The sequence below is a fragment of the Cyprinodon variegatus genome, unplaced genomic scaffold, assembly GCF_000732505.1.
Source record: "Cyprinodon variegatus isolate N-32 unplaced genomic scaffold, C_variegatus-1.0 Scaffold454, whole genome shotgun sequence".
Lineage (NCBI taxonomy): Eukaryota > Metazoa > Chordata > Actinopteri > Cyprinodontiformes > Cyprinodontidae > Cyprinodon > Cyprinodon variegatus.
In genome coordinates, this window is record NW_015150907.1 from 466,033 (window position 1) to 477,635 (window position 11,603).

The 11,603-nt window shown below is 35.7% G+C and overlaps 1 protein-coding gene across 1 annotated transcript in view; it reads left to right on the top strand.

The window, feature by feature from the left end:
* Positions 1 to 11,080, top strand: part of gucy1a2 (guanylate cyclase 1, soluble, alpha 2) — a 61,729-nt gene extending 50,649 nt beyond the window's left edge. The window contains exons 8-9 of the mRNA XM_015389303.1: positions 2,675 to 2,829; positions 4,966 to 11,080. Coding sequence (XP_015244789.1) covers positions 2,675 to 2,829; positions 4,966 to 5,185 — 375 coding nt within the window. The 3' untranslated portion in view covers positions 5,186 to 11,080. The remainder of the gene's footprint in view (positions 1 to 2,674; positions 2,830 to 4,965) is intronic.
* The last annotated feature ends 523 nt before the right edge of the window (positions 11,081 to 11,603 follow it).

Sequence of the window (11,603 nt, forward strand, 5' to 3'; positions counted from 1 at the left end):
AATTCAGGAAGTAGTGGAGCTGTGCATAGAGCCTATTCTATTCTTTTTCATCCGTATGTCTTGATGATAATTTTGTGTTATTGTTTCTGTAATTGTTAGACAGCATGAATTCTGCTCATTTAAGTTTGTTTTACAAATGGTAATATTGCCTAAAAATAATGATGAATATTGTTGTTGAAACAGTACTCAGTTTAGTCAGACAGTGTTGAAAATTTGTCCATAAACAAAAACAGAAAACAACGAAAAGTTTCCATCAGGTAAATATATATTTATGTATTTTAGTCTGCTGACAGTTCCTCATTTTATACTACCTCCATTTCTTTGTTCGGCTGAAGGTAAATAATGCTCTTTATGTTTTTTTTTTTTAAGCTCTCTCCCCATCTTCTGTCCTGCTTTATCACGCTCAGTGTAAACATATTAGTTAGCTCGATTCATTATTTTAGCCTCTACTTGCTCTTCTGTGATGTAAATCTAGACATATATATAGGTCAATGAAAATTGGACCCCTGCAGACTGTTTATACTTTTTAAAATAAACTTTTTAAATAAAAGAATATATACAAAAAAATAGAACATTTGTCCATTTTAAAATCTAAAGTGTTTTTGAAGTAGAGAACAGCAATCGCTCAGTTTGGTATATAGACAATTTCCTGATTCACATATTTTATAAAACACATAAACTGACCGTTTGTTTTTTCTTTCTTTTATGGCTTAATGAGAGAAGTGGGCTCAAGGCTGACCTTAAACCTGAGTCTGATGCCATTTTCAAGCACATATCAAGGTGCTTGTTCATGAGCCTGGATCGATATCTATTTTTGAATATGTTCATGGTGGATAATCCTACATCATAGCAGTAGGTTGAGCCAAACATATTCAAAATGTGCAGGGTTATCTCTGAGCACGCCATTGAACTTTTTTGTCACCATTTCACTGCAGTTCTTCCAGCAGTCTGCACTTTCTTTCACATTTTCTCATCATCGTTACCGACCGCCCAGCTTGCCACAGCGTTGCCTGCTGTGTCTAAAAGTAGCTAGCAGCAACAGCCCAGACTGACACAGCTCATTGGCTAATATGCATCACGTGTAGCTTGGTCCCTGAGGGCTTTACTGTACAAACAGGAGAAGTGGCGCAAGTGAAATTAGACACTCCCGTCGGACAACATGCAGTTATTTATGAATGTTTTAAATCAAGTTGGGTCCGGATTAGTCAGCAGGTGGGTTCCAGACCCTAATCCGCTCATCCGTGACCTATGATCTATAACTTGGCCACCTCAAGGTGTTTTCTTCTTCTGCTCTTTAAACAAGCAGTTAATGCCGCAGCACACTGTTGCCACCTCTGAAGTTGGAGTGAAAGCTGTTGACGCCTGACTTGAAAGCTGAGGTGCAGAGGAGCACAAAAATACTCTGAATATGAGTGTGTGTGAGGAAGTATGTCAAGTCTTTGGGTCTATCTCTGCCTCTTTATCTGTTTGTCAGCATGGCCAAAGGCTATGCCATGATTGGCTGTCTGCGCCGCTGCTGCATTTGCTCTTGGACTTCAATGAGGGCCATGTGCCATGGATGCTGACTCACAATGAAGCAGAGGGGAAGAGCGTACGGCTATTACTGCTTGTATTTTGAAGCCCAGAAATAAAAAGGAGAGTGGGGGCAGATGCAGATTTGTGTGTGTATGTCTTTCTGTGTCTCTCTGCGAGGGGTTTTCTGCTTTAGAGACAGACGAGTGTAAGGCAGTCTGTAGGTACCCCAGCTACAAAAATAGGTCACACTGGTGCACCTGCCAGTCCTTTTCTCCCTTGCTGTCTCTTTCATTTTCTTTATCTCTCTCCCCCTGAGCCATCTGCATCCTACTGTCTAATCATAGGTCCTCTTTGACTTTCTCTCCATTGTCTTTGCATTTCACAGAGCTCTTTCTGTCTCACCACAACCCTCAGCTGTTGTTGCCATGACTCCATTGCACTGTGCTGGAATGCACACTGAAATTAATTGTTAACAATCCAGTGGGTTACTCTGGCTCAGTGTGTGGATTGTACAGCATATAGCCTTTACCTAAATGCTATAAATCAATAGTTGGTCAAGTGTCCCTGAATTAGAAGGATGCCCTTGGTTCTGCCTGCAGTTATATATAGATCCATGCTAGATTATAAAATGAGCTCCATAAACCTGTTAGCAGGGGGGAGAGTGAATAGCTAATTTTCCCTCTCACCCTTGTGCTATTTTAAATCTTTTTACCGTAGGGTATGAGATTAGATAATAACATCCACGCTATTATGAAGGTATGATTGCTATGCTACAATGTCCATTGCTTATTGCGAAGTGCTTCTAGCTTAAAAACAGCTTTTGTGCTGCACAGTAATTAATTGCATCAGTTCAGCTCAGCTTGGAAAACTAATTTGTGAGCGTTCTCTGCAGTGCCTGGTGTCATATCACTCTAGAGGCCAGGTTGGGTTGAATTCAGGTGCAAATTAAATGAGTCTTCAGACATGACACACTGAGTTTCTATTTTCGATATGTGTCTAATTTAATTTCTCTAGGCTGAACAGGAGATCTACTGTATGGTTTGTCGTCTTATCTAAATCCAAGGACAGTATTCTAAAAAAATTTTCTTCTACAAAAGTTTGCTGGCCTGTCATAAGTCTAATGGCTCTTCCGTTCTGTCTTCCTCCCTCCCTCTCTTAGCTAAGAATAGGCATCCACACCGGCTCAGTACTGGCAGGCGTAGTCGGGGTTAAAATGCCACGATATTGCCTGTTTGGGAACAACGTGACTCTAGCCAGCAAGTTTGAATCAGGAAGCCATCCAAGGTGCATCAATGTTAGTCCAACCACCTACCAGTAAGTACCTGCATATTCATATCTAGAGTTATAATAGAAAAAAGTAGGCCCGACATTGTTGTTTAAATTTGATATAATTATTTCAGGGTAGATTATGAAGAACATTTTAGAGCCCAGCTGTTACTTGATGCTATATATGTTAGTGCTTGACAAGGATGTGTTAAAATCCCCTAAATTAATTTGTTCCAGTAGCATAATATCGCTAAGAAACTAAATAAAATATGTTGCTTTTTCATACATCAATATAGTGGGGAGGAATTTCCAAAGTTAAATAATACATGTTTTTATATGCTGGTTGCACACATATTTGCAGCTTGCTGTTAATAATTCTTTTTACCCATTTCTACCAAGTATAGCAGCACCTGGGTTTTCTGCCATAACATAGGGAGGGATATTTGACTGTTACAAAAGCTCTCTCCTCAACCTATCCTATCATTCCAATAAGGAAGCTCCTAGTCGGAAGCACGGAATTTTCCACTCGCCTGATTTTTTTTAATCCTTTATGTCATAAAGAATAAAATCTTTTCACATCATCCAGTCTTCATTTATGTCATAGGTCTTGACCAACAACCAGTTAATTATTTTTCCATTATTTTAGAAGAGGCCATTAGTGGTATTTAAAATCTCCTAGTGTTTTAAAAAGTTCATGCCATGAATTTAAACAAAGCTTCAGAAACTTCTGTTCTATAGAATTGACCTAGATTAATGGTTGATTAATTAATTCAGTGTTTATGATGCAATTTGTGTTATTTATCAAGATCAGTTTGGAGGATATATTATCATCCTTAATATCAAATGAACAATTCAGCTACAGATTCTGATACTAATGGAATCCTAATGTTAATATATTAGTACTTAAACTCATATATATATTTTCACATATTTAGGGACAATTAATCAAAGTTTTGAACAACAAAAAAATGAAAACACCACAACTACATCAATCGCTAAAGATGATGCAGTTACGTATTTAAATTAATGAATGAACATTATGTAATCTTATGAATTGAATAATATCTGGTGGTTCTTTTGACTTCACCAGACACTTGGGGAAATCCCTTATGGGAGGGTTTCCCATTAATCTGATTATTATCTTATTTAAGAAAGAGAGAAAAGCTTTGAACTTGTCTCTTTTAAATGTTGTTCTTTTCAGGTTTTAGATCAGCAGGGTAACCCAGAATTATTTACACCTCATATCGAATTGGACAACTAAGTCAATCATTGTCTCGTAATCAGTTTCACTGCAAGCAGGGAAAAGGGATGCTTTGTCAGGAACCCTGGCTCATAGAACAAAGGACTGGCCTGGTTTACTCTGAGGGACTAGTAGGAAGTTAGAATATATGTTCATTTGAGAGGGCAAAGAAAAGTCTGTTCGGAGTGTTGTTTGGCGCAGACTAGCAAGCAGGTTTTCCAAGGACAATCCCACTAACCTGAGGTCTGGAAAGCTTCGCACACATCTACTATCTGTCCAATGTCGTGTTGGGAAGTTGTGGGCCAGTAATGTTGAAACAGAAACTTTCCTAAAAGTATTCAGAAAATCTTTTAATCTCCTTATTCCTTCAAAGTATCACTTTAATATATATATATATATATATATATATAAAAGGTAAAATATAATTTAAGTGATCAAGTGTATTTTTTTATGACACTGCGGAAGTTTCACATCATTAAATAAAATATCTCATGGCCTTGTTTTAAGTTCCAATACTTTTTTATTCAAAGTAGAAAGATCTAAACATGATATGCAGAACCTGACTTGATCTTAAAGTTTTCAGCACCATAGCAGCTAAAAAGCCTGGATATGGTCAGACAGAAGCTGTTCAGTTTTTCTGAAGCAAGGTTTCATCTCCTGTTAATGTGGTTTTAAACTATTGCTGTGACTGTAGAACTTGCCAGGAGAACAATTATTTTCTTGTAAAGCATCTTGCCTAATTGAATTGTAAGTTCTGTTGTCCATCTTATTTTAGGTGCTATCTAAGAGAAAAGCTTCAGCCATAATTACTTTAACTGAATCCATTAAGCTTCTCTTTAAGGAAAAAAGATTGGCTTTTACAAAATGTTATTATATTAGCTAGTATTGCAACTACTATAAAAGCAAATTTTATTTTACACCCTGTAATGTTCTTTTATTAACAGATTGTTGAAAGACGACCGTTCTTTTTCATTCATCCCTCGCTCTCGGCTGGAGCTCCCGGACAATTTTCCCAAAGAGATTCCAGGGACATGTTACTTCCTGGAGGCAGGGACTTCCCACAGCCATGCCTCACTTACCAGCTCTCGCTCGGCTCCTCCGGCCTCTATGAGGAAGGTCTCCTACAGCATCGGGACAATGTTTCTAAGAGAGACCAGTTTGTAGATTCATACACAGGTGTTCAAAATGTGAGGGACTGAACTTAAACCCCAGAAACATACCGGAAACCAGACACTCCGATTTGTGGTTATGCAAATGTGTCATGTTAAAAGTGGGATTTACACCTGAAATGACAAATACTTTCATCGTAGATGAAAGAGAACAACTGTTCCCATCTCCTTCTCTGAGCAGTGGGGATTTTCTTCAAAGGACTAAAGGAACACTGGTCCTGTATCTATCCTCCAAGAGGTGGACTGATATAATCAAATATTGGAGAAACCTGCGGACCAAGCTGGACGTCTCAGCTACTGCTCTGGTGTCTCGCTCTCTCTTAAGCAGCCCACATTCAAATCTGTGTCCGGATTGACAGAACTGGGTTAAAACTGACAGAGACCGCACTTCATGACAACTGTTGCCCTCATTCGCCATGTGCAAACAGAACAAATACCCCGTTTCAGTTTTAAGGTGGGTGCTGAAGAATGAAATTTGTATGACTTTCTGTCCATCATATTCTAATGTCCAAGACAAACGTCTCATGGAAAACAGTTCAACTCTCCCCGTCCTTCCTTTGCATCTGTCTTTAAGTCATGTTATGCTTTACTGATTATAAGAGCTGCGGCTCAAACCTGTGACATTGGGTCGGCTTGATGGGATTTAAAAGAGGAAACAATGAGATCTGTTTTAAACAGATCATTTCAACATTTCAACAACAAATACCAACCAGAATAATACTAACCCAAATTCACAGCCTTTTTTTTGTGACACCCAGCAAACTTAAGTAGAATATACTCTAATATAGGGGAGTGCTAGTAACAAAAATGAGAATAGATCACTGAAGTTACTGTTTGGCTTTTTTATTTTTTTTTTTACTTGTAATTCTTTGTTTTTAGCATATTTCATGATTTGACCTCTTATTGATAAGTTCATTTGTTTGCATTTACCAGCTTTTGCTTTCTTTTTTTTTTTTTTTTTTTTGCCTATCAGCATTTTGACCTACAAGTAGCATGTCTAAAAGCTTTGCTTTTTAGGACGGACCTACACATGTTTCTGCAGTTTGCTTTGGATGACATCAATGCAGACAGATGTTCATGAGCAGGCATATTCCTGGCTTCATCTTTTCAGGTCCACATGATTAACGGATTGATGTGTGTTGTAGTTTGTTGAGCTGGAAAATTAGAAATGTGATTTTCATCTAATTGTGCTGTTCAGAAACACTGATATAAAAGTCCTGCATTCACTTAGGCCTGTGCAAATTTCACCAATATACTAAACTCAAAATTTCTCATACCCCTCTCAGATTTAGATCTTGAGTTATTTTTTTTAGGTCATTTTCATGACATCCAGTTCTCTGAAAAATGTTTTCTTGCCATCACCCTGATCTTTAGCTGCTTTCAACGATTCTTTACCATATTTTAACTAGGAAGCAAATCCTTGATTTACACTGCTTGTGTCTCCATTACGCACTTTGTTTCAGGGCTGTTTTACATCAGAAATGCTCTAATTTGCTCTGATCCTTAACGAAGGCCGGAGGTTCTTCTAGAAGCATGCATGATAAAGCCGATGATACATGCTGAAGCCAGACTGAAAAACATTTGCTAGATGGAGGTAAACACAACAGTTAAACCTGCTTTACTGTTTCTTTTTTGTTCCTGCATCAAGATATTTACACTGTTGAGTAGCTTACACGAAGAAGCTCATTTTGCTTATTTTGGCGCATTAAATGTGTTAATCATATGCAAAGTTGTATGTTACACAATTAGACGTATAGATATTTGAATAAATGACTATATTATTAGTATAGTAAGGCCTTTGAGAAAGTCTAGCCTTTGGGGAATTATTTTGAAAATACAGTTGGTTTCTTTGGTAGATTGTTGTGAACAATAAAAAAAATGACTTTACACCTAAATCTGCCAGGGGTGTGAAGAATTTGGACTTTATTAAAGATAGAAATCCATTATGCCTAATTTCCAAGATCAAGGATGACTTGCTAAATAAAAAAAATACAGATCCAAATAAGGTCATTTTAAATCGACCTTCATAAAGTAGAAATGTTTGTTTTGAAGAGATGGTTTTATCAGTATCTGACAGACTTTAATCAATTATTATAATCATATCTTTTGTAATTGAATCCAGTATCAGAAGTGTAAACATTGGTTAAAGAAAGAGAGAAAAGTGTCATATTTCTATTGTAATAAGAAGTACACGAACATTCTTATCATCACTGCTTATTTTAATACATGTTCAGAAATGATAGCAGCTGCCTTTGCTTAAACAACAGCTTCCTATGTCCTTATTTACTTCTTATCATAAAGAAAGCTTTGAGTTTTTTTCTCTTTATAATTCATTACCAACTTGAAGTCCTTTCTATAACCGTACTTCTCCATAAATGGATTGGAAGAAAAGTATCCTAACATCTTGAAAAATTATGTAGCAGGACTTTACTAAATAAAATGTGCCAATTTCTTTCAAAGATGCCACCAGCACAGATAAGTCATGATTTCTTCAGTAACAGTGTGGTCTGTGTGTGTCATTCAGAAAGATCGTTGACCAGGTGTAAGATATTTTTTTAACTGAAACATGCCATGTAAAAAAAAATCAACTACTGTATTTTTAATGCAAAAAATATTGTGAATACAAAAAAACTCCCACCTCCCTTTGTTTCTTTTTATGAGTAGTGTACAATGTAACACCAGCCTAAAAATGCAATATTTTATATAGGGAGAAATAATGAAAAACAAAAGTATACTTTTAACATACCTGAGGAGTGAATTATTGTCATTGTGTGTATATTTAAATAAATGAGTAAATAAACTGATGAATATAGATTTATTAAAGAGACGTTAAAGAAAAAAACAAGAATACAGCAGGTCAAATTAGATACATTTTGATTTTAAAAAAAAAGGTAATTTTTTCGTCTGAGATTTCTTTCAGATTTTAGGTCAGCGTCCTAACATCTCATCAGTGTGTTTTATCTGCAGCATTTGGCTTACTATATTCTAATTCCTTTTTCATCAAATCATGTTGAAATACAGACGCTATCTTTGGATTAAACATTAACACAGCTTTAGGTAAGAAGGATTGGACTCTAAGGGGACATTGTTGTTCTTAAATGAACACACAGCCTTTTTTGTAAAGAGGAGGGAAATGGGAAGAGGTTAGGTTTAAAAAACATTCATTTTTGAATATACTAGTTATATACACCCTTATGTTGTATATGAAGAAACAAAAATCTTTCTTTTCCCACATCTGACTTTAATTCAGGTTAAAACATCCCTGTTTTACGTCAAATAAATGGGTAAATAGTAAATGGGTTTTAAATAAAAGGTTTTAAATGAACCAGGATTGGTATGTTTTCAAACTACTTGGAAACGTCGATTTGATAAAAATCTCATGGCTACACCTGAGGGTGCCACACTTATCCGTTCAAACTGTTTTTTAAAATTCTAATAGCATTGGAATGTCCAAACTCAGTGGGCCCTTGAAAGCACCATCCCAAGTGTAAAGTACGGAGATGGCAGCATCATGTTTTGTGGGTGTTTTCACAAAAGAGAAAACACTGTGTAAAATAATCATGAGATTGTAAATATTTCATTAAAAAATCTAAATATGAGCCAGAAACTGAAGTTTTGGTAGCAAATGCATTTTTCAAAGGAACAATTACTCCAATCAAGCTGATAAATCTGGAACAAAGTGGGCTGAGGACCAAATTCAAGCAAACTCTTGCAAGATGCTTGTAAAATATTTCCCAAAACATTTGTGAATAAACTTGTGAATGTGAGGAAGGTTAGAATAAAAACTAGAAAATGTTTTCTCATCACTATAAACAAGACACATTTTTGGTAATCCTATTTAACCTGTAACAGAAAAGGGAACGTCAGAGTTCATATCAGAAAGAAAGGGGAAAAAGAAGATTTGTTTTTATGGTATTGTTATTATTGCCATATATTTATTCACAGTGACATTTCCACATCATTCCACATCATTCTATAAGTGCCAAATGGTTAATGGTTTTAGTTTATATTTGCCCATATGAGCAATCCTTGAAAGATCTAAAAAAAGGACATGATTTTGTTAATAAAATTAAGTAAAGGTATTTAAACAAGTATATTTTTTCACAACCATCATGTTATCCAAGCTTAATGAAAAAAATTATTGAAATTATTTTATAAATTATTTGTACAAAAACTAATATTGAAAAAATAAATAAGATGAAAAATGTTCTCTACATTAGTAATAATAGCATTTACAAAAGGGTATCAGCTCAAAACTAGTGCATTTGTTAGTCAGCGAATCTGAAAACAAGCAGCAAGTATTCGTGTCCAGTGTGCATTCATTATTTTTAGCTGCTTAGCATCAAAGTGGTAGCATGTTTAGTGTGGAATCGGTAGTCACATTTAAACAGAATACAAAAGGTTTAAACAGGATTCTGTTCGATAACAACACAGTATAAAACTGTAACAGTTAAAAATAGACAAAAATGATTGCATGCTCATGGTAATAACAGAGAACCAGCACCTGCAGCACCCACGTGAAGCAATAATCATTGTATGCAGAGAGACCAGAAACGGTTTAAAAGAAAAAATAATGGTGACATTTTAAAGCAGCCTGTGGACGTAGATTAACATACTACAGGGTGATATTCCATGGTTAACAATCCATACATGCATTTCTATATAACTAATGAAACTCTTGTAGCTTATATGTATTGAAGGTGTTGTTTTCACTGAGCTTCAGAGCCTAAGTTCTATGTCTGGGCTAAATTAAGCAGATTACGCCAGCATTACACCCACACAACTGGTGTCCAATTCTCCAGTCCAGTCTCTGTTTCTTGGATAATATCAGATATTTAGAGAATCCTGCGACTTGCTGTAGCGTTGAAATCGTTCTGCAGGTGCTGTTTCTCTGCAGTCATGGGGTATTGCACGGCAGTGAATATTCACATATGTAAGAGGGCTTTGCTGTTTGGTACATTAAAGCCAAAGAAATCAGGGTTTTATTTTTCAACTTTTTTTTTTTAATAAGGTCAAACTTACAGTTTGCTGAGCCTTGTGAATATTGATTCGGGTTTAATTAAGCATCTTAATGCCGAACCACTTCCAATATAAGACTCACAAAAAATGCATTCCTTTTGTTTATTTGTCTTTTCTGGGTCAGCTAGAAAATGTACTCCAGTGTTTGTGCCATCTGCAGTCAAACTGGCTCTCCCCAAACACACATAAAGGTTCTGTACCATAACTTTATGTCTTTTTTATTATTATAATAAATAAAATATTCTCTTCTTTTTCATGGTTTAGTCATTGTTATATCTCAGCACATCTGCTTCCTGTTGTATTGATAAAAAGGTTTTCTACCCTAACCAACTGAATGTGATTCATTGAAGTTAAAATTAAGTTATATGTATACGTTTTATTTCTGAATGTTTCAAAGTGGTCTATATCTTTCTGCCACGAACAGCACGATCTCTAATGAGTCACTTTGCAATAAGTCTGGGTTGATTAGAAACCAATATCAGTTTGATCAATGACAGCCTGCTAAAGGAAGCATGACTCGTACCTTTTTTAAATGGAGGGGAAAAATAATCTAGGCATGTCCCTTCTGTTGGGAATTCCTTTTCTGAAATAAGTATTTTTAATAACAGATTTTGCATTATTTTTTATTTTTAAATGATTATTTCCTCTTTTGGTTCTGTTTCAAGGAATATCTGGACATAAACTGTGTTGGACCCTGTTGTTGGCATCAGGTGTTTGCTGTATTTTAGGGTGCTCAATCACAGCTGTTAATATCTGACTAATGTTTAAGGCACATCTTCTGTCTTACATACTGTAAATAAAAAAGTAAAAAGAAAAACACCAAGTATCTTTACAATAAAAAAAAGCCTCAGCTGCTTAACTGAGTGACTGAATTGGCAACAGTAAAACCTAAAACCGCAGTGCTGTTGTTTTTGAAAATAGTCAAGAGACTACTTAAATGCAATATTTACAGTTTTTTGAATGGCTTTAAAATTCTCTCCCCTTTTTAGGGCAGAATGGGAGGCCGATATTTTAGTTTTCAGGCTACTTCACCTCCATATTAAGGCAACATACTCCATATACATTCATGTAAAGAAGCCATCCAGACTGTAAAAGTCTATATTTTCTTTATCAAATTGCAAAATACCTGCCCACTGCTTGTGAACAAGAGATGGTTCTGATTTGCTCTTTCAGTCTGGCTGTAGGTGTGGACTTTGAGAAAAGCAGCAATAAGGAATTCAAGCATCTGTCTGTAAAGTTTTTTTTTTTAATAACATAGTACATTCTAATTACTTGTTAGTGAAACATATGTTCATTTTTTTTTTTCAAACTTGGAAATATCTTTGATAATGCAAGTATTGAAGTCAACATTACGTTTTGTTGTGTATTGGTGTGTGTGTGTGTGTATGTGGGTA